This window comes from Sinocyclocheilus grahami, unplaced genomic scaffold (assembly GCF_001515645.1).
Source record: "Sinocyclocheilus grahami isolate Dianchi unplaced genomic scaffold, SAMN03320097.WGS_v1.1 scaffold261.1, whole genome shotgun sequence".
NCBI lineage: Eukaryota > Metazoa > Chordata > Actinopteri > Cypriniformes > Cyprinidae > Sinocyclocheilus > Sinocyclocheilus grahami.
In genome coordinates this window covers 824,057-848,734 of record NW_015505440.1, presented here as the reverse complement: position 1 = coordinate 848,734, position 24,678 = coordinate 824,057, and the positions used below count along the sequence as shown (strand labels likewise).

The window sequence follows — 24,678 nt, the reverse complement described above, 5'->3', positions numbered from 1 at the left end:
CAATAAATTGTGCCAAAGAGAATGATAGATAGAACAAAGAAATGATAAAACAATAAATTGTGCCATAAAGAGAATGATAGATAGAACAAAAGAATGATAGATCAATAAAGCATTAAATAGAGCCATAAATAGGAAGATAGATAGAGCGATATTATGCAATAGTAGATAGATAGAACGATAGATAGAACGATAGATAGAACGATAGAACGATAGATAGATAGATAGATAGATAGATAGATAGATAGATAGATAGATAGATAGATAGATAGATAGATAGATAGATAGATAGATACTGAATGAAGGGATCAGGGGTTTAATTGCAGCATGTATAATAACAGTATGTTGTATTTGTCAGGCCAAACATAATGACACGACTGCCACAACACAGTCTGAAGGAAGTCAAGGAGTCATGCTCAACACAGACAGACAAAAGGAGGATGGGAGAAGAGCGGGGGAACACAAGGATGAAAGGTAGACAGTGTGACAGAAAAGCAAGGTAGCTGAGATTGAAAGAATGAGGATGAAAAGAGGAGAACTGAGAGAGAGAGAGGGGGGGGGGGGGGGGGTGAAGAAAAATTTTACAACTGCCACATTATACCTTTTATATAACTAATCTTAGATATGTCCTTATATCTAAAACTTTTCTTAGGGTTTTTTTTTTCATGTTGTACCTAAAAGTACAACAACTTCAGCTTGGTTTGATCTGGTCTCTGATCTGTTGGCTGAGCCAAAGACCAGTTTGACCAGGCTGTCAGACCAGCTAAGACCATCTAAAACCAGAAAGGGAGGGGGGGGGGGGGGGGGGGGGGGGGTTTAGAAGAAAACAAGGCCGTCAAAAAAAAGCAAGAGGCTCTCAGTGGTTTTTATATGTCGTTCGTTTCTCTAAAAATAGAGAGGTGAAAATACTGACAAGCAGTGACACCGTGAGCGCTGATTCCTGCATTGATGAGACAAGTGCATATGTGGTGGGAAAACCACTGTGTTGAGGGGTTAAAGACAGCAAGAGAAGTTGTTTTTAGGAAGAAGCAAAATGCTTGCGATTCTGATTACCCATCTTCTCTCTGTGCTATTGATCACAGCTGTGACAGAGCATGCGTATGAGTTCTGAAAGTCAAAAAGATGACAATAAACTGACAGAAAATCAAACACGAGTCTTTCGATGTCCTACTTTTTGTGCAGAGCAACACTGCATCAATGTATAGGAAAAATCATCTCATCTTAAAATCAGTTTTGTTTAGGTCAGTGTTTCCCAACCTTATAAAAACACCAAATTAAAACAGTAAATTGTGAATTATTATTAAAATGTAAAAAACATTTTCTATTGTACTATATTTTAAAATGCAATTTATTCCTGTGATGCAAAGCTGAATTTTTTAGCATCATTAAATCATCATTCTAATATGCTGATTTACTGCTCAAGAAACATTTTTTATTATTATTCATGTTGAAAACTGCTGCTGACAGACAGATCGAGCATCTGTCTTTAAATCAGCTCTATTGATGCATGTAACTGACCTTTACAGTGACCAATGACCCAGTGCAGTAGTTAGCTCTGTTTCAGATTTGGATGGGTTATGCAGATCCTAAGTTATTTCCGGGCACACAGTCTACAACAGAGAAGGGTTCATGGTTAAATTGAATTACTGAAACTCATATTATAATGAGAACAGTGTAATAATGATGCAGACTTCTCTGTTCATTTAGTGGCAGCTAATGGCAGAAAGGATAATACATTTATCTTAACATGCACACACATATTAGTGAATGGTGGGTGCTTCACTAATACATTAATCAACACAGAACACAAGCTACAGAATTCCAAAATTAAATGTTAGAGAACTCTTACAAAAATGTAGATTCTCCTCAAATACTGTGCATATAAAAATAAATTTGTGGCAGCTTGGTATTAACCACCACTGTCATGAAAAATGCAGTAAATGAAAGAAGCTTTTGAATGCTGGCTTAACATAGCACTGTCTGAAAGTTTTAAAAAATACCACAAGAATGGTTTGATATTACAGTGTTACATTTACCAGAACAACAGATGGACTGATCAAAGAAGCACGGAAAGAGAGATCAAATAAATGACAGACGGGCGACTGAACAGAGACAGATCAATCAGATGGCAACTGTATTACAATAAAGCTATTTGAATAGAAAACTGAATTGAATTGATCTGCCTGACATCATAAGTACACTCTAAAAAATGCTGGGTTGTTTCAACCCAACTTTGGGTCAAATATGGACTAACCCAACTTTTGGGTTAAAAATGTAATGTAAAAATTTAACCCAACGGTTGGGTTAGTCCATATTTGACCCAAAGTTGGGTTGAAACAACCCAGCATTTTTTAGAGTGTATTCATAAGTATTCAAGTGTGACGTTACATTAAAGTTCTTCAAATTATATAGAAATAATATAAAATATAATATTACACTCCAAAAAAATGCTGGGTTAAATACAACCCAGTGCTGGGTAAAATAGGGACAAACCTATTTTAACCTAAATTTTTATTCTACTTTCTTATAGACCACCTAAAAAGCATTTTCAAATCAATTCTGATTTGGCACATAACCATTAGTCAAACCTGCTATGTCAGAACTGATCTTTTATCTACCACTTAAGATCCTGTAAACCCAACATGAACTTTTATTGGTTGCTCTGCACACCAGTCAGATGGTCTTGTACTGTACAATGAACTACAGTATCGATCAGATATTATGCTGAGAGTCAGTAGTGTCACTGCTGCTCAACTTCCTTGCTCTATAAAGATGATCATGTTCATGAAAGGAAGTTAGGTAAAGATAAAAAGCAATTAAAATATGGTGAGATTGAGTATATTACATGAAGGGCAGTTAACCATTACTAGAATTAACTATTAAGAAAAAAATTATAAGTGCATTAATGGACATGGAAATAACTGAGAAGATTTAAAATACTGAAATTCAGAAAAACTTCTATGCTAACTGCAGTTTATATAAATAATTTCAAAACTCTGCAGGAGTCTTACTGTGCTAAATACTGGGCTGCATATTAAATCTCATTTGCCTCATGAAAATCTCATGAATTAATTTTCCCTGCTGATAAATTGACAGATCAACATAAGTTACTGTTGGTTTTATTGGGGTTTTCTAATGCGTGACTGTTCAGAGCTTAGGAAAAGCATCTGCGTGGACAGCGTCTGTTTTTGATTGATGGGCTGAAATGCAAAACGGCGGCCTAAAAATAGACTGATTGGCCACCCTGCAGTGATTGGACAGCCTAATGAGCGCAGAGTGATTTCACTCGGGTAATACTTCCCCTGGTCCACCACCGTGGACAGACACCGCACTAGACGGGCAAGATGTGAGGATAGGGAAGATAATACAATGCCAGACAGGAACAAAGAGACTCTGCTTGAATCAGCGCATGAATGATTTGATGCTGTCATAGTTTCAAACTCTCTCTAATTCATTCTCAAACTCGTTTAAACACACATATATTTTAAAACGTAATTTATTCCTGACAAAAAAAAGCTAAATTTTCAACATCATTACTCCAGTCTTCAGCATTACATGATCCTTCTGAAATCATTCTAATATGATAATTTGTTGCTCAATAATATTACATTATTATTATTATTGAAAACAGTTGTGCTGCTTACTATTTTTGTGGAAACGGTGATACTTTTTTCAGAATTCTTCGATGAATAGAAAGTTCAGCATTTATTTGAAATAGACATTTTGTAACATTATAAATGTCTTTACTGTCACTTCTAATCAACTTAATGTGTCTTTGCTATGATATTAATTCAAAAAATATTAATTTCTTTTAAAAAATCTGACCCAAACTTTTGAACAGTAGTGCATATAGTAATATACGTACATTTTTTAAAATAATGATGTATTTTATAGCATTTTATGCTATTAATTGATTATTTAATAAACTATAAACTATAAATATAACCATATGTAAACATGTACTGCACAATAACATACCAGCTACCACAAAGATGCACAACACAACAAATTATATAAGAAGGATAAGCAGTTACGGCGTGTTATATAGCTGTGTTTTTGATAAATACTTGACAAATAATTAATCCGTACTCTTAATACTAAATGAATCAAGTGAGTGGAATGAGACACACCCATCACTACGATTATCACTCCACACACACACAGACACTTCTGCAAATAAATACAGTACGAGTGTCACTCCTAAACCTTGCTAGTGTGTATGTGACCAATGCATGATCAAGTCTCAGATAATACAATCACAGACAGGTGTCTCATTTGTCTCATGACTTCACACTGAAGAAACAAGAGGACAGCCAATATAAGTAAAGACATCGACTGACAACAGATTGTTAAAATATTGAAAATTAAATGCACACCCAAAGGTGGTAATGAGGCCACGATGTGAGTCACACTTCAAAAGTGCATTAATTTTCACAGGTTTGGTATTTCTGATTCAGTCATTTTTCAGGATTCAGTAATTCTGCTTATATTACCACACTCCACAGGTCATATTACTCATTTTGAAACATTTTTCATGTCCCTAAAACCACCTTCTTACGCCGCAGACAAAATGTCCTGTTTAGAAACAGCTTTACAGTTAGATACTATGGATCCTTTTCACATTTCCAAGGTTCTCAGAAGTGGAAGTCGTCATAGTTGGGTGTGTAGTGAATAACAGTGTAGTTTAGTAGTTGAATTTAGTAGTTTTTAGTGAATGGAAAATACAACAAATATATGTTTGTGTTCTCAGTAAATATAGCATTACAGAACATTTCAGAACACTAATCAAGACCCTGGAATGTCTGTCAGCCAATCAGAATCAAGCATTCAACCATAGTTTGGTATAATGGTTCAATAAACCGAAAGCAAACGAGAACAAAAGAACTAAACTGATTATACACCCCCTGACATTTCAACACACGCCACATTCAAACATATTCTGTCGCATGGATATGATTTGCATAAATATATGGAGTGTGTGAGAGTACGCGCTCAGGCTTGATGCTCCCCATTGATCATCATCTCAAAGGCTGGTAGTGATTTTTTTGCAGGAGGTCCTTTGAGATAAGAGTTATGTGCTACTGTTATTTCCAATGACGCAAATACAAAACAAAGCAGGCGTTGCATGGACGTGAGGGCAAAGCATAATTACACACACACACAGCTTTCTTCCATCCTGTCAAGGGGTATTTGTAAGTCACCTGAAGCCTATTAAAACAATTTAAGCAGAGAAACGAATCACTGAACTCAATGTCATTCATTAGCGTCTCAGGTAACATGGAGAACCAGCTCTGTGAAAAACAAGCGCAGACATCTAATCAGCAATCCAGTCAGCCTACAGTACTACAGTACCTCAATGACGAAGGGTGAAGTATATTTTATATAATGTTTTATGAAGATTAAAGGTGAAGTGTGTAATTTCTGCAGCAGCACCAGAAAGAATTACTAGAAAGGTGAAGTTGGAGTGCTGACTTGACAAAGCCTTTCCTGAAAGTTTAAAATAGTTTCAAGAGAGATTTGAAGTTTCAAGGTTAAACAAGCCTTGAGAAATTTGAATACAGTAATATATGCCTTTCTATGTGGTTGCTAATAAGATGTGGTTAGTAACTGCCAAGTGGTTACTAAAGCTGAAAGTGCAAGTTCAAGTTAAGCTGAAACAACAGAATTTGTGGCATAATATTGATTACCACACACAAAAAAAATTCTAATTTTCTTTAAAAAATGTGGGTTACAGTGAAAGAGGCCAATTCATAAATGTAAAAATTTGGTATAGCCAGAAAATACATGTTTGGTAACATTATACGCCTTTATGATTGAACGTGAACAACTTTACAGCACAGATATTTCACAATTTTCAACAGAAGAAATGATGCAAGTGATTTTATAAAATTAGAAGCAGTGTTGTTATTTTAACAAACTGTTCAAAATAGTTTACTGGTAACTGAAATATAGCTAGAATAAAAATAGAAATATTTAATCTATGATTTGATATGAATAAATATAAAATAAAAATATATGTATATGTATATTTAATTAAAATATATATATAAATATTAAAACCTTGTTTTGGCAACTACACTGTAAAAACGATTAATTTGTCAATAAAACAAAATTATTGGAGTATGTTTTACAAGAAAATTCTATTTCATTCTTTCTACTTCAAAATATCACACTTTTATCAATATTTGCCATTTCTCTGTTATTTGTGAAACATACTAGCAATTTCTGAGTGAACATTGTTTCTACACCAATTTTGATTTAGTGCAACTAAAATAAGTCCTAAAATGTGAAAACTAAAAAAAGATAAAAAAAAATGTAATAACATTAAGATAAAGTTAATAAAACAGAAAATATAAAAAAAAACAAAAGCTAAGTCAAAACATGAATAAATACTAGTATATAAATAATATTAAATTAAGACTGATAATGACCTTTACATGTATTGGCTTCATTTACCTCCATTCTAAGGGCCTGTATACACCTGGTCACTTCATGCGTTTTTTTCTGATCGGATAGCTATCCGATCGTGAAAAGGCCAGGTGTAAATGCCCTCCGAAACGCATTGGGGACGGATATAAATCCGATCGCTCAAACCACTTCAGGAGGTTGTCTGGGCCGCATTCCAGACGAAACTGGACAAGTGTTAATGCATCTGCTTGTTGAAACCACATATGCAAATTTTACTCCTTTCAAAACGTTAAAATAATAAACGTGTGAGAGCGTGTTATAGGCTATATGACATTATAGTCAGATATGACAGCGCTAATGCAACACGCATTGCCGCGGACGAGTAGCTGAGTACTGAAAGTAAGACGCAGACGCTCAACACACAATCATCTTCATTAAAAGTAGTGACTAACCTATATTTCCAGTGCTGATGCCGCGCGCTCTCCTATTGCGAGCTTTGATCTTGAAATGAGCTGATAATGAATAAAATGCAGCGCTTATCTTTTGATTTCGTTGACGAGAATTATAATTTTAATATAGCGCGGGAATTGAAGATCGAATTTATATCCGTTTTGCAACGACACATTTATATGGCCAAGTGTAAATGGAAACATTTGAACAAATCAGATAGATATCCGATCAGCGAAAACGCATGAAATGGCCAAGTGTGAACAGGCCCTAAGAGTCTCACTGGAATCCAGATTTTTCTGAAAAACCACACTAGACCAAGTGAAACCATTTTTTTTATGCTAATCAACATTACACCACACATGCTGTCGCTTTAGCTTAACTTGTATTAAACCGGGACTATCCCTTTAAGAACTAGTCAAAGAAGGTGGAAAATGCCAATAAAGCAACAGAAGATGAAGTTGGAAACTACAATAATGGCTGTACCTGGAGGTCAGAAGATACTTGCTTTTGCACTCAACCTGGTGTTGTCCTCTGCAGGACAGGTAGAGTATCATTTATAATAAAAACAACACATTTCAACTTTAAAGTCAGGGTATCTTGAGATCAGAAACCAAGCTTGCCCTTAAGAGAACAGTCTGGGCAATCAAACGGCATGTTGTGTAATCCAAGTAAGCTGCAATCAAAAAACTATAATAAATTCCCAAGGCAAAAAGCCACCATTGATTATCACTGCCTCTGATTTTCTCACCCTCAGTAAAGTAGCTATTCTTCTTTTCACCTTGGTACCACCTACAGATGCAGTTTTATCTTCCAAGGCCTCCATCTGCCACCCCATGGACTGATGGGATGCATAGTGACACGGTCACCTCCTAAAGCACATCCCTCTCTCGACCGCGACAGCCTGTCAATATGCCTCGAACCAGCTGTCAATCAAGCTGTCACTCGTCCAGACATTGTATTGTGGAATGCCAGAAACTGATGAGTGATGGGGAGTTTGGGTCTCAGGCTGTGATAATGATAATGAGGATTATGGGAAGTATGATACATGAAGCAAACAGCTTAGACATCTGCCCAGCTAAATTATAGTCATTGTCTCGACTGGTAACAAATAATACAAATACAGCCATTAGGGAAAAAAAACTACAAGGGTTTTAAATGCGGTTTAGGCTGTGCATATTTCCTCAATATTTAGTGCTTTGAGTTTAATGAGCTATAAAAATAATGAATTAATTGTCAAACTGAATTCTAATTTACTGACTAATCCTTCATGCTATAATTGAGATAGTTGCAGCTTTCATGTAACAACTACAAATTAATTTTTAGGCTTATTATATTGATTTACCTTGCGTAACATTCGCCAGGAAGATGAAAATCCAACGGCCTGCTGTTTGATCGCCATTCTCAATACATTTCTGTCCTTTCAAACATCCACACACAAACACAATCACATAAGACACATAAAAAAAAATATCCCAAAACACTTAAGCTTAACAGTTGGGTTCTGGGAGTAAACATTTCATTCACTTTCTCCATACAGAATTTTTTTTTTTTTTTTTTTTAAACAGTGGAATTTCTTTAGTTATTACCATAGAAATGACAACAATCCAGCAAACACCCACTCCCATGAACCTCAGCAAAACAATCAAATCTATTTTGAAATAAACACAATCCCATCTTTCACAATACTTCATGCACTACGCTGCTCATACCAAAAGGAAAAGCCTTTAAGTATGGTCCTTTTGTTTTTTTCTTAGATTTTGTTTGTGCCTCAATTTTAATTTATTTAAATTTAATACTGAATATATTTTTCAAAATCCCGATGGAGAATATGAATGCAAAAACATTTCTGGAACCAAGACTGCTGATAAAGCGAGCAGTCTCTGTGGCGCTTTATCCTGAACCATACTTATGGCCATAATGCAGGGCTTTTTTTGCCCGTCTTATCGCCCGCCAGGTGAAAAATGTACATCCGATCACTGAAAAATAGTCACATGATTTGAGGTTTCAATCATGCTTGTGGCACAGTTGGTGTGGTTCGGGTTTCACACTAAAGTGCAATACTAGAGAGATGTTCACAGAGCTAGGAAGATGTTCAAAGCAAAGTGTGAACATCAGTAATTCATCCAAAAGAACAAAAAAATAAATAAAGAAAAACAAGATCATTTCCACTCATTTATTCCTCTGCACAAAAACATTTTCAAAAATATATTCAAATTCTTTAAAACATTTCAAACAGAGTAAACGGTTAAAAAAAAAAATCCAAATATTTCATATGTAATAGTCTTCCAAATAGTGTGATCCCAAAGGGTTTTCTTGCCCCAAAATACCCTGTGCTAAACTATCCTCTGAGAGGAAGTAAACTATTTTATGATGTACCAACTAGGTTTAATACAACCTTTATGAATGACTAAACAGCTCCATATTGGACCCCAAAAAATAAACTCCCGAACTAATACGGCACAAGGGTGCAATACCACTGCTTTAGCCAATTATTCTGACACATATTGATCGAGAGAGACCGAGATTTCTGCTGTGCAACTGGAGAGATGAATTTAGGATGTAGTCAGTGTTTGTACACTGCTTAACCGTAGTGTCTTCATAATGGGATTCTGACCTCCTGCTGACAAAAGGATATTGGGAAACAATGTGTAGTGCATCTCTGTATGTGAATGAGTTTATGTTAGTGTGCGTGCGCTGGTTTGAAAAGCTACTTTCCCTCTGTAGTTCTGTTTACATGAGGGTTTGGTCCTCTTAGTGTTAATGTAAACGTTAGCCGCATATACATTGTTCATCACCAGAACGTGTTAAGATCATACAGGAATGGGTCAAAGCCTGTCAGGAATGTGATAAAAACACACAAAACATCGTTCACACGTTCAAACACGAGTCCAATGTGTCTGGATGGCTACAGCTCCTGGAAGAAGGCCACTCTGGATTTGGTGCTCTGTAGAGTGAGCTGTGGAGACAGATTGAAGATTGAGAGGTGTAAACAATTGTGCTCAGCTCCAAACTGATGATCTTAATGTATATCAAGTGACAATTACAGTAACTAAAATACACACATTGCGGTTTCAAATGTTTGGGGTCAGTAACAAAAAAATCATTACTTTTATTCAGCAAGAATCAATTAAACGGACAAAGTGACAGCAAAGACATTTGTAATGTTACAAACTTTCTATTTATCAAAGAATCCTAATTTATTACAATTTCCCCAAATATAGTATGCAGCACAACTGCTTTAGTTAGTGTTGCCAAAAGATTAAAATAAGCATGATAACCCTTGCAGATGATTTAATGTCGAAATTACCTTGAAACACTTAACAATAATAAGGTTAAATATGCTATCAATGCAACAGTAACATGAAAAACACTGAACAATCCTTTTATCTTGTTTAATATTAATTTCTACTTGTACTGATCTTTTAATATTTCAAGTTAAAATAAAATATTAAAAAAAAATTCTCAATTAATTGAAGCATGAGAAATGATAAATAAATATATACTATGAACAAACATGCATTAACAATAAATATTAGTACATGTATTAATAAATAAACAAACATTGATTATAATATTTTAAAAATAACAAATAATTGTTGTACATTGTTAGTTCATGGTGCCTAACGCATTAACTGGCCTTAATGTGAGGAATAAGATATGAAGCATATGAAACACTGAATAAATTCTATATATTACATTTTAACTTTGGCACCTACAGTTTTTAATTATTTATGCTCATGCCATGAGAAGCACTGGACATGTATGATGTGCAATACCTCGGAGTCATGCAGAATTCATAGCGAGAGAGTGTGAAATAGAGAGAGAGCAGAGGGAGCATGTGTGTCTCTGATCAGCTGTCACTAGTCTGTGTGAACTCAATGACAGTGATGTTAAAAGACACTTTAAGACACAATCCCTCACGAAAAACTGGTGTAAATAAACAAGAAGAGACGGAAGAGAGATACAGAGATGGGAAAATTATGAAATTAATGCTATATGAAGATGGTACATTTCTGCTTTATTAATGAATCATTCTGCAGGGATTTAAGGCATGAGGACTCTCACCCTGAAATACCCCAATCTGCTCAGTGGTTACCAGACATCTTGAGTTATAAATGTCACTATAAATATACTGTTTGAAATGAAGACATAAGTATTTGGACTTTTAAAGCATTAGTGGATCAGGTTCATAATTAATGTGATGAATACACTGGTGGTTATTCTGCTGGGGCAACTGTGTGAACTTAAGGAGAGCTGATTCCAACATCCACCAAAAAACACCGCGAGACCAGCTGGTTAGAAGAAATTGCAAAAATGCCTGAGAAAAGTGCAATAGGAGTGCAGACAGTGAAGCTCACGTAATCCACCACTGATAACGGCCGAAGTATGAACGTCTACTGGCAATCGAAAGTACAGAAACAAGGTGGCCTCCAGCAATTTAATCACTGTTGGTATGAACGATGTGAATTGCATTTCATATTTATTTTTTTTAGGAGACACTTTTTATCCAAAGCAACTACCAGCACACTATCTACAGGATCAATTGGCTCGGTCACTGTTAGAGAAAAAGGGCAGCACTCCAATTCATACAGCTTCCCTACCAGAGTTTGAATCTAAGACCTTTGAGTCATATTGGTCCAAATCAGAAAATGACAGAATCGTTTGTTTTGTTTTGATATTTTGCATAATATCAAATGCAATTACATTTAGCTTAGTCCAATATTTTTTGGGACATTGTACACTATCATACCGCTTGGGGGATTTTTTCATGTTTCATAAAGTCTATTTTGCTTATCAAGGCTGCATTTATCTTATAACAAAATACCAGTAAAAACACTAATATTGTAAAATAGAATTACAATTTAAAATAACTTTTTATTGGGGTGCTCTGATTGATCGGCTACCGATCACTATTGGACGATAATTGCTTTGGGATGATTGATCAGCAGTCTCTAAAAAGGCCGATCTCAAAAAAACGATCTCAAGCTGATGACGCGCCTACTGTGAGAGGTTTGGCATGACATGCAGCGGCACCGTCTCAGTCTCTGTCCGGTGCGGGTGAAATAATTATAATGCTGAAGGTGAGGTACAATTCATATTTCTTCAATAAATAAAATTATAAAGAAATTTGAAAACATTGTGAGACAATTTCACAAACAGGAGCGAATCACCACGTGCACTCTCTATTTCTCTCACAATCACATCGTGTCTGCACTATAAGCGAGCTGCACACTGCAGTTGACATAGCCCTAGGAATTATCACTTGCACAATCGAGGTAGTGTCGCATCATCACTAAAGTTTATAAATTGCATTTCTTTTTAATTCTTGCCAGTGTTTAAACCACTCAGCGCTCACTCGCTCTCCTGGAGACCATGCGCTCATGCACACTCGCAGTGCACACACAACGTCAAGTCCACACATACTCCGTTTGCAGTGCGTATGCGGTGCATATTTTTCCCGCACTCATGTTAACAGATTAAAGCATTCACACTGCACACGGTTGCGTCCGGCAGTGCGTTCAGGAGCGGTGCGTCTGCAGCAGTGCAGAGATCATTTCCACTGCAAGCGCTGAATTAAAGTGACAGCACATAGTTTGCGGTAAATATGAACACGAAAATGTAGTGATTACACCATAAATGCATATAATTAAAGTCTACTGTGTTTCACAGTCAACACAGGCTATGGCTTTTTGGCTAGGTTTAAAGGAAAAGAGCACTTTTAGATAAACAAGGCAATAATAGTTGGCATTCGTGGAGGTAGCAAAACAAAGTTCTTTATGAAACACAGGATTGCTTGTAATAAAGAATTAAATGCAAAAGAAAAGGTAGTAGAGCTGACTGTTTCTGTCCATGGTAAGTTTTAATTTAGAATGTTTGTGATAACGTAAGAAAAGTAGTTGAAACATTTTGCCAATTGCTTGAGCAACTTAATATAAATTTCTAGATGTAAATGCAAAAGTAAAAAGCATTGAATAATGTGTTTCTTATATTTATTGCGTTTAAACATGTCTATAAAAGATTGTATTACTGGACTGTGTAAAATAGAATCACAATGCTGAAGAAGCATTTTAAGTAACAATGCTTGGATTTGAAATCAAAATAATGGATAAATGTTGTGTTTGGAGTAAACAGCCACAGATTAGTTGCAGACACAGTCCATGCTGCTTCTGCACCGCTCACGTACCGCACATGGACTGCATACACACTGCAAACGAAGTATGTGTGAACCCGGTGTAAAAGGCCACCTCACATACAGCTCATGAAATCAGGCTTGTGCTGTGTGTAAGCTATTGTGCAACAATTGCACGATAGTCAAAACAAAAATGTAGTGCATGATCAAATATTTAGGTGTGATAAATATATATTTTTGAAAAATGTAAAAAATAATTTCCCCTCCACCCCTCAAATAAAAAATAAAAAAATCCCCTCTTACAAGGGTTTTTAATTTCAAAAATGAAATTTAGGCCTTGAATAAATGTCTAAAAAATCTTGACTGGATAATCACTATAAATAATTCTACATGATAAAAAGAAGGCTTTCAAAATATCGGTATCTGTGATCGTATCGGCAGATACTGCTGTCTGTGATCGGCGATCGGTCTCAAATCCTGATCGGAGCACCCCTACTTTTTTATTTGAATATATTCAAAAATGTAATGTATTTCTGTGATGGCAAAGATTAATTTTCAGTAGTCATTACTCCAGTGTCACATGATCCTTCAGAAATCTTTCTAATATGCTAATTTAGTGCTCAAGAAACATTTCTTATTATTATTAACATTGAAAATGGTGCTGCTTAATATTTTTGTGGAAACAATGATAATGGAAAGTTCAAAAGAACACTATTTTGAATGATAATTTTTATTTTGATATTATGAAATCTTTTGTAACATGTCTTTACTAAATATCTGTCATTTTTGATAAAGTCTTAATGGATCTTTGCTGAAAAGTATTCATTACTTAATTATTAATTAGTATTAAAACTAATACGTTTTTTTGAACAGTAGTGTATACTATGTGAAATTGTGTAACCTTTAAAAGCTATTTGCATTTTCTTTAAATCCCTCTCCCAAATGAGTAAAAATATTTTTAGAGCCAGTTGCTTCCTAAAAAAAAAAAAAAAAAACACTTTAAAAAGGAGAGAGAAATGCATCAATATCAATGCTCGGGGTCTCTGCAGGTTAATCGACTTTTAACTTCTACTTATCCATAATTCAGTACAATTAACAAAGGAACGCTTGGACACTTGCAAGTCGGATTTTGATAGATTACCGCATAAACAACTGAGGGAACAGGTGAGCCTGTCAGTGCATTAACACACTCTCACTACATCTCTTTCCCTCAGGCTATAGCTAGCAGCGGGACGCACCAGGCTATGGCGAAAGCACTGCCACGACCATTAATCATTCCACCAGTGTGACCTGGAAAGCCAGCGACCCTCGTCACTTTGCTCCAAGGTCCAGTGCTCAAACTACCTGACCAATGGTGATTTACAACGAGTCGGACAGTGTCCCGATACAGACTTCTAATGCAGGCTCAACATCGGCTAAGAAAACAACAGCTGTCAAAGGGTGTAAAATCAAGCTGGATTTCTAGCTGCTGTTAGTGCGAAAGCTGTAAAGCCGTTCCCCCCCAAAGTGTCCGGCTCGATTTGCTCATGCTCCGCTTCAATTAAACAATCACATCAAGGCAGACCGACTGAACACACGGAGGGCACTCCATCCGTCCAAACAACCGATCACAACACAGGAATCAATTAGCATAGCGCTAATGAGACAATTTCACACGCTGCAGGAAAAGATTCTATGGCTAAAATGGAGCTTTTAATCTACCGTTTCATAAGGCTTGATGAAAACGTAGCTGAACCTTTCAGACAAAAGATGAATTATTTTTGGATTACTGGTGCTCGGTAGCATGACTAACCGTATGATTAAGATCATATTCATAGGAACTAGCCCTTCTGAGAAATGGTGCTACAAAACAGAGACGCTAAAGAGTTTAGTGAACCTGTACGTCAAATTACAAAATTATACCCATCTCAGACACAACAGACAAATACAAATGATTCAGGACTAATATATGGAGTATGGAATTATTCAAACACTGTAGAGCAACCTGTTGAAATAAAGACACGCCTGTATGTTGTAAGAAGCTGAAACTTAAATGGGAGTTCTAATGCTATTTCATGCATTCTGAGTTATTTACACTGTTAAAGAGTTGGATTTTCATGATAAACATGACCCAAGTTTCAAAAAACAGTTTGGATGAATGATTTGTGCGCCAAATACACTCCTTCAGAGTTCGTATACGTTTCGGAAAGTTGTTTTCGAGCGTGGCTCTTCATGACGTCATGAAATGTGTCTTTGGGTTCTTTGGTTATCTTTCCCACACAACCAGTGTTACATGAACATTGGATGCAGTTTGTTTTTCCGGGGCAGCAACGGAGATCGCAAGTGTTTGTTGGTTCCCATCATTTCAGTGACGAATGTTTTATAAACAAGGCCCAGTTCGACACTGGATTTGCACATCATTTGATACTGAAAGATGTAGCAGTCCCAGTGATAAAAGATGCCAGTTATGATTCGGAACCGCAGGCAGCAAGTAAAACTGCATCAAATTTCTGTGTTTTGATGGCACACAAGTGCTCGTGACTCTTGAGCTCCGCCCACGGCACGCCTCCAGGAGCTCAGCTGTTTTCGTAGAGAGAATCGTAAAGCTATATCTTTCTTTTATAAATGATGAAACTAAATACTTTTTGGAGATAATGAAGGATGCAATACTACTCTATAGGTTCTCAAGATTAATGAGATTGGGTGAAACTGTGTTATGTCCCCTTTAAGTTTTGACTATTTCAAAACCTGAAGGAGTAATACTGAGTGTCTTTACTGATATATGATGATTTTAAGATATTTAATATTTATGTGAATTCCCTTTCTCCACAGCAACTGACAAACTCTTAAACTCTCCAGGCCCAGTTTTCTTTTCCGATATTAAAATGAGTGCAACAGCCCAGTGGCCAAACATTCATGAAACATTTTTAAGAATAAAACTCTTATTAACTGCTATTTTCTTCTTATTTCCTAACTTAAGAATAAAATTAGGAATGCTTTGTATTCCCCAAAACATTTAAGAATGTCCTTTTCTTAAGACTGTTCAAAATACAATACTGAAGAACAATTTGAATTCCTGAAAAGAGAGTTCGTAAAAATCATTGTGAATGGTCCTCTAAAGTTACATATTTATGACCTTTTATATCTTTACTGCATATGAAGAAGATTTTCACAAATCCAGCCACAGAAGTGTAACTGCTACCCCATCATACACCGATAACAAATATAAAATATACGGAGTCTTAATACAGCTCAGTGACTTTGAAGCCAGTAACTGTTGTGGTTCTAACACAGCTTGCAACATTTCCTGATGTTGTTTCCCACTACTTGCTTTTCATCTGTCAACTATTATAAAAAAAACTGAAAGGCGTATTATAAAAGAAAAAAAATAAACAGAGCTCAATGGCATTTTTAGGTACAGTACAGCTTTAGCATGAATTTTAATGGCCTAAAACCGTGTACCACACTATGTCTGACTTTGTGTAAGATGCATTTAACCCACCTTTTTAAAGTTGCTCTGCTTGCTGGTGCCTTTCTCGGTGTTCTCATTATGTAGAATGTCTAGAGGCGTTTCTCGCTCCTTTAGCTTTAATGACTCAATCTCGGTCTTCAGTTCATTTAGCTGCTCCTGAAGGTGTTTGCTCTTCTCCATATACTCAACCCTGCCAAACAGGACAGACGCATTGTGTAACAAAGCTGCTCTCTTGGTCTCCATCTGTTTTAAGGCCCATTCACACCATTTTTGTCCTTTTGCCACTTCCTTGTTTAGGTGTGAACAGGCATTTGTTCGATACTAAAACTACGGTTCAAAAGTTGGGGGTTGGTAAGATAAATGTTAGTCTCTTGCTCATCAAAATTCAGTAAAAACTCCTATTATATTATAAAACTCAGTAAAAACTACTACTACAATTCAAAACAACTCGTTTAATATATTTTCAAATGTAACATATCCCTGTGATATTTCCTTAATATAATTTTAATTCCCGATTCCTGTGGCAAAGCTGAATTTTCAGCATCATTACTCCAGTCTTTAGCACCACATGATCCTTCAGAAATCATTCTAATATGCTGATTTGCTGCTCAAGAAACATTATCAATGTTGAAAACAGCTGTGTTGCTTAATATTTCTGTGGAAACCGACACATTCTTTGCTGAACAGAAAGTTCAAAAGTAAAGCATTTGTAACATTGTGCATGTCTTTACTGCCATTTTCAATCAATTTAATGCAACCTTGCTTACTCCAACTACCCCAAACTTTTGAACAGTAATGCATTTTATACACTGAAAATGGGCATAGATTTTTAGCAAAAAGATCTTTAGGAATATGATTAATTGGACAATCAATATTATTTAAGAACCACAGCATCTCACACTCTCATAAATCATTGTCATTGTGTTTTTTTGCTTTTCACAACATTGTAAAACTGTATTTGGCCAAACTGAAAGTGGTCATTCTAGTGGAACTGTCTAAACAAACAAGGTGTCCCTGAGTTTTAGTACTTAAAAACAAATCCCGTTACTCAGGTGAGTATCAGCAAAGAGGACAAACTCTGGCTCAGTTGATGTAACTGGTTTAAAAGGTGTGGACAGACGTGACATAGACTGTGATCAGGATGGACTGATGCCTGAAATGGGCTGCACTCACTTCTCCTTCTCGATCTCCATGGACAGACGTTTCATGTCCGTGTCTTTGAAGTCAAAACTCAGGTTCTCCATGCTGAAGTTGAAGTTCGGGCCATCAGGAGGAAGAGCGTTGGCAGACAACGGCACAGGCTGTGCAGTGAAAGAGAGAAAGAGGAAGAGAAAAACATGATCAAATGAGCTGACTGAGCTAAATAAAGATCAATGTACAAAAAATATTTAAGCAATATCACAAAAGCAAGAGTGCTGTACCAAACATCTGTACCCAGTATTAAAATTAGTGCTGTCAAATGATTAATCGCGATAAATCACATCCACAATAAAAGTTTTTGTTTACATAATGTGTGTGTATGCGTGTACTGTGTATATTTATATGCATATATAAACACACACGCGCATTTATATATATAAGAAAAATGTTATGTTTAAACAATATAAATTATATGAATATGCATGTAAATATTTTCAAAATATATACTACGTGTGTGTGTGTATTTATATATACATAATAAATATACACAGTACACACACATTATGTAAACAAAAACTTTTATTTTGGATGTGATTAATCGTGATTAATCATGTGACGGCACTAATTATAATACTAAATATTAAAACTTGGTGCATTGCCATCTTTCTAGTGAAAGTAAATTAAATTTACTTGATATTAACTTCTAGTCAAATCATAATGTTCAAAATCAAATTAGATCACCAGATCTGTTATATTGCAATAATGCTATTATTATATATTATGCTAATTAGACACTATTTCTTAAATTTCTAAAGGAAACCAAGTTACTTTAAAGGTACTGTATTTAACCACCTCTGAACAAAATGACTATAGGACAAAACAGATGAATTTAAACTCAACATGACATTTTACTTCTGTAACATAGCAAATGTTCAAGCGAAAGGCATTATTTTCATTTGATTATATAAGATGTTCACTAATTAGACAAAGAACGTGTATTAAGAAAGTAAAAGATGTGACCCCAATTTTGTCACCTTTATTTCGATAGCAATTTATGCAATAGAGATCAGGTTCACATAATTAAAATAAAAGAATCAATAAATCAAACTTCAACAATGAGGCAGAACCAAAACTCTGCTACAAAGCAGCTGTAGAAAGACATTTAACCGGTCAACCTGACGATCAGTATAGCGACTAGGAATTCAAGCACCTCGTATGAGCTTCAGAAAAACTGCCTTAATTTGCCTCAGGCGGGATGACTTATCTAAACAAAGTCAAGCTCCAGTTTGCCTTAGCCACTTAGTTGGATTTTGTCAAAAGACCAAAGGAAGCTTCAAAAAAAAAAAAACACTTCAAAATTCTTGGTAAGACATCAATACCCGCAGACAGAGGCAACACTTTGAAATGCCTCCTGGATTTTTAAGTGGTCGAACAGATCTAACATTAGCCACCCATAGAGAGAGTTAATGTTTGAAATGATACACTGACCTCCAATCACCCCTAACTTAAAATGTGCGGATGAGCCGCCAGTTGGATTTTCAAGAGTATCCAGAAAGCTTTAAAAGAGCGGAAGAGCTCAGCTCCCAAAGTGCTTAGGCTGATAATTAGGGAACTCATCGTAATAGCACTGAAATGTGGTTTCCAGGTAGAAAAATGTTCTCTCCGGGAACATTTATGTAGAAAAAAATAATAATTTCTGACCTCAATTATATCTATTATCCATATACGAGGCTTAGGACAATCCCTTAATAGTTGTCCAATTGAATCAGATATGAAGTGCACTCAGTCATCATGTGTATTCAAACCTGGTGGATATTCACAATGTATTTAATGGAGGTATTCAAGTTAACTGCAGTCTCTCGCTTGCAGTTTCCGAACCCATTTGCAATCCAATTCCAAAAAGCATTACAACCATGTCATGCAATTCCTGGGACCCTAGAGGGATACCTAACTATTTTTTAAGTTGGACAGCTTAATATGAATATAAATATTCCTTCTAGATTGCATTAAGGTGGTTATTGTGAGGCTAAAACACTCTCGAAAGTTTCCCTGGACGAGAGGGGAAAGTTTTCTTGTGAGTAGTGGAATGGTTGCCTGATGCAACTTTTGTTTAAATAAATTATCTTGACATTGACAAATGGCCAAGAGGCTAAATCAGACTAGCATAAAAACCCATAACTGTGCAGAGTTTGAAACCTTTTTCTCTTAGAGATAAAATTGGACTGGATTCGGACACCAGCCTGATTAAGAATGACAAGCGTTGATGTAACATCATCTGTGGAGATGTTCCAGAATGCCGTGGGGGAGCGTTTTGGTAAGGAATGGGTGATTACCGAATACGGCGATTTGCTGGTGATCTCGAGTAGTTTGCTTTTGGCTTTGCGCTCCGATTCTCTTGCCTCCTGCAGGTCTTGTTTCAGCTGGTCGGCCTCATTCGCCCTGAGGAGAACAGATACATGGGTTACTCACTCAGGGTTTGAACCCTTTGAAGTGGACACAGTGCTGGGATCTCCAAAGCACAAACTCAGCTGGAAATGGAAAAATGGATGCTCAGATCAGCAGAAAATTGAGACTTTCACAGGCACCCAATCAAAGAGCTATCCCAGCATGCATGCCAACAGAGTGCCAACATATATATATAGAGAGAGAGAGAGAGAGAGAGAGAGAGAGAGAGAAAAAAAATGTAAAAACATCAGCCTTATTTCATGACTTTTTATACTTTTAAAAGTGAAAAGGTTAAAGTATGATTTTATGTATTTTTACATAGAATTTTATATTTTCAGAAAATAATGAAAAATATCACCTATTTGGCTATTCAAAAGACAACAGAAGGGTTTTAAAAATGACAATCAAAAGAATAACTTTTCAAACACAATTAAATGATCTTTTATAATTTAACCATTGGTACACAACAAAATATTATTATTATTATTATTTAAACACTAAATACGTCATTTAACACTATCACCATGTCAAGCAGCCATCTGATGAAAGAACATCCATATAAATAGGCAGAGTGTGTTTGTGTCAGAGATGTTACCTCCTTTCAGACTCTTCTGCCATCTTGAGCGCAAGCATCTCAGCCTCTAGCATCTTCTGTTCCATGAGTCTCTTCTCCTCCTCAGTGCGAATGGCTGTCACCTTTATAAAGAGTTATTCAGAGCATGATCAGTCCTCAATGCTCCTAAAGGATCTTCTATGAGCAGCTGGTGTGGGCAAATGCTCACTAACCTTAATACGCCGCATCTCCTGTTCAGCCTCGGCCGCTTTCTGAGCCAACAGCTTGGCCTCCTCCTCAGCGATTTGTGCCTTCTCCGCCAACAGATCTGCAGTCTCCTCCGAGCGTAACTGAGAACAGAGACCACACGCTTTGCACAGATGCACATCGGCCATTTGCTTCATTTGATGCCTTTGTTGATTAGCAGCATTAGATGGCAAACGTTCAGCATACTACGCCACTGCAGCATTATTAAAAATGTAAGCGATCTGAATTATTCTATATACATTTAACTTTTGCCGTTTTACTCGATTCCACACCATTTGTGTAACACCTCACAATAAACTGTTACATAAAGCTCAGTCTAACACGTTTACGTTATTTGCATCACAGAAATCGTGTCACTAGGTCTTTTCTTCCCATATATATATATATATATATATATATATATATATATATCTCTCAAAACATATCTACTTTTGGGAAGGAAAGTGAAAAAACCTCAAATATTTGAGAGCGCGCGCGAGAAAGAGAAAAAGGACTGGCAAGGATGTGAAACTCTCCGATTAAAAATAATGAGACCTCTGCTAGTCAGAGCTCTGCCAGAAGATTATTTGAATTAGCATTATGCTGAGCACAGAGGGTGAACTATAAGGAGAAATGCATATATCAGTTGTACTTACACTTATTATCGGTTTAAAAGTCGAATATTTTTTTGATTGCAAGAGCCAAAACACCCTAAGAATGTGCACTAAATACTGAGTCTTTAAATACCATGTGAAAGTGAAGAGATAAAACAGAAATACAGCCTTAGAAATATTATTATATGCAATAATAAAGTAAGTTTAATAATATTTAGGTCAATTGGATTGCAATAAATTTGACCGTGATTTTTTTTTATTTTTATATTACTTGTTACTGATCGTTAGGATTTATTTATAATGATAATTTTATTTGCTCTTTTTATTATTATCATTATTATTATACTAGTACTTTTGACATTCCTAGATGCTGTGGCAGGTTAATTGTGATTGGCTGATCAGTGATAATTAAAATATGTTACTACTAAGACTACTAAGTATAGATACCTGTGTGCTCTAGCAAGCACTGAAGCGTATAGGTTAAGTATATTTAGGGTAGGTGACATTTTAGTTTCTCACCAGTGCTTCATTGGCCATGTGAGCTTCATCCTGTAACTGAATCAGTCTCCTCTCCAGATCATCACGAGCTCTTTCTGCCTCCTCACGCAACTGTTTCTCCCTCTCCAGCCTCCGACGCTCCATCTACATAGAGGTGCAAAAAGCTCATCCATATTTCACCACTGCTGAATGGGTTTAGTGGATCGCAAATCCAGCACCTGGTTAAAGGTGCCTAGAGGTGCAACAGGAAAATCAATGCATATGGTGACCATGAAGACTTAAGATTTACTAGAGAGGGAGGGAAGATTTGCCTGACACTTCTCAAGCTCTCCAAAGCAAAGTGATAATTTCCCAAAACTGCAATAATTTATTGGAATATGTCTATATACAAACTACTGTTGTCCCCCCCCCCCCCAGAAAGGAAGAATCAAGCTGATCAAAATTGACAGTAAAGACTTTTACGTTGTAATAAAAGATATATTTTCTAAATAAATGTTGTTCTTTTGAACTTTCTATTCTTCAAAGAAACCTGAAAAATTGTATCACGGTTTTCACAAACACATTAATCAGTCCACCTGTTTTTGATAATAATAAAAAAAAGGTTTCTTGTGCACCAAAGCAGCAAATCTGAATAAATCCTGAAGGAAATGGCTGCTGAAAATTCAGTTTTGACATCACAAAAATAAATGAAGTTTTAAAATACATTCAAATAGAAATTTTCATAATAGATTCAAAATAGATTTCACAATAGTAGGCCTGTCGCAATAATCAATATATCGACTTATCGCGCAATACATGTACATGACCTCAATCATTTTTGGTGACGCAATATATTGCCCACTATATTTACTTAAAAATTAATGTCACCATGTTTTGTATATTCCACTTGCGCTTGTGTCTTTTGCAGCTTCTCGTACATAACGTGTAGTCATGAGGTGCTAGTTCAAATTTTAAAAAATGCTTCTCCAAAAAAAAAAAAAAAAAAAAAAAAAAAGTTTCATCTGCAGATATAGTCTTGTTTAGGGATCTGTGCCTTTGTGCATACGGAAATCTGACTGCTAAGTAGCGATTGTGTTTTTCAGCAATAGTGTGCACCCTTCATTTACAGAGAAAAGAAGGTCAGGTCAAATCTGTAGATTGAAAAATCTCCATACAAGTTCTTTGTGCATTTTTCTTTTTTTCTACTTTGCACTTTTTGTTAGAAAATGTTTATTTACTATTTATTCAGGCTTTTTAAGGTATCTAATATTTTGATAATTAATTTCCATGATCTAAATATTCTTAAAAATATCATTTGGAAGCGTGTAGGCCTTCTTGCATTATTATGCTGTTACATTATGATTATATATTCAGTGGTATAAAATGGTCTTTAAAATGACAATAATATCACTTATCGCAATTATTTCTGGGGCAATATCGCACAACAAAAAGCTGTTATCGTGACAGGCCTACACAATTGTACTGTTTCTACTGTCATTTTGATCAAAAAAAAGTTCTGTCTTGGTAAGCATGAGACCACAAAAAAAACGTACCGACCCCAAACTTCTGAACGGCAATACAGTGCGTGTCACTTAATAAAGAACCATCACGGCTTTGGAAAATTAATATGGATGCTTGTTTTCTACTATATTGAACATTTTGTCATCTAGAACTGGCTACATTGCCAGAGAAAAAAATAATCAGTTATTATACATTTATTTTCTCTTTTTGTGTTCTCTTCTTATCTTTATTGCTTTATTATTTTTTTATATATTTCTCTACTTGCATTTTTTTATTCTTTCTTTTCAACTTTGTTTGCGTTTCTTTTCCTTTGATCCTGTAAGGCAAGATCTAACTGAAAAACAGAGCCCAGAAACAGTTTGTTTTCATTTATTTGTTTAACATAAACGATAATCTCTCTCTCTCTGATGCTGTTAATCCGAAATCATTCCTGACCTGTTTGCGAGCTTTCTCTTCTCTAGCCTGCATCTTCATCTGCTGGACTTCCAGCGAATCAACTCTGCGTCTCCTCATGAAGAGATCATGGTTCCCGATGCACAGCTGAAGAATCTTCAAACGCATGAAAATTGCTTCAAAAATGTATTTGCCCTTCACAAAAACTGAAAATTTAGTCAGTCAATCAGTCATCCTCATGTCATTCTTTACCTGTATGACTTTTTAATGACTGAAAATTCAGTCCGTGTCTCACAAATGCCATGACACATACAGTGGGTACGGAAAGTATTCAGACCCCCTTAAATTTCACTCTTTGTTATATTGCAGCCATTTGCTAAAATCATTTATGTTAGTTTTTTTTTCTCATTAATGTACACACAGCACCCCATATTGACAGAAAAACACAGAATTGTTGACATTTTTGCAGATTTATTAAAAAAGAAAAACTGAAATATCACATGGTCCTAAGTATTCAGACCCTTTGCTGTGACACGCATATATTTAACTCAGGTGCTGTCCATTTCTTCTGATCATCCTTGAGATGGTTCTACACCTTCATTTGAGTCCAGCTGTGTTTGATTATACTGATTGGACTTGATTAGGAAAGCCACACACCTGTCTATATAAGACCTTACAGCTCACAGTGCATGTCAGAGCAAATGAGAATCATGAGGTCAAAGGAACGGCCTGAAGAGCTCAGAGACAGAATTGTGGCAAGGCACAGATCTGGCCAAGGTTACAAAAAAAATTCTGCTGCACTTAAGGTACCTAAGAGCACAGTGGCCTCCATAATCCTCAAATGGAAGACGTT

At 35.9% G+C, this 24,678-nt stretch overlaps 1 protein-coding gene across 3 annotated transcripts in view; it reads right to left on the bottom strand.

Annotated features, from left to right (window-relative positions):
* Positions 1–9,083: 9,083 nt before the first annotated feature.
* nf2a (NF2, moesin-ezrin-radixin like (MERLIN) tumor suppressor a) overlaps positions 9,084–24,678 on the bottom strand; it is a 45,950-nt gene continuing 30,355 nt past the window's right edge. For 2 of the 3 annotated variants that reach the window (XM_016290664.1, XM_016290663.1), the window contains exons 12-19: positions 23,868–23,981; positions 21,954–22,076; positions 20,808–20,924; positions 20,617–20,717; positions 19,910–20,015; positions 17,610–17,737; positions 16,467–16,626; positions 9,084–9,811 (exon numbers count right to left, since the gene is read on the bottom strand). In XM_016290664.1, coding sequence (XP_016146150.1) covers positions 9,761–9,811; positions 16,467–16,626; positions 17,610–17,737; positions 19,910–20,015; positions 20,617–20,717; positions 20,808–20,924; positions 21,954–22,076; positions 23,868–23,981 — 900 coding nt within the window. In that variant the 3' untranslated portion in view covers positions 9,084–9,760. The remainder of the gene's footprint in view (positions 9,812–16,466; positions 16,627–17,609; positions 17,738–19,909; positions 20,016–20,616; positions 20,718–20,807; positions 20,925–21,953; positions 22,077–23,867; positions 23,982–24,678) is intronic. The other variant, XM_016290665.1, reaches the window with a different exon arrangement.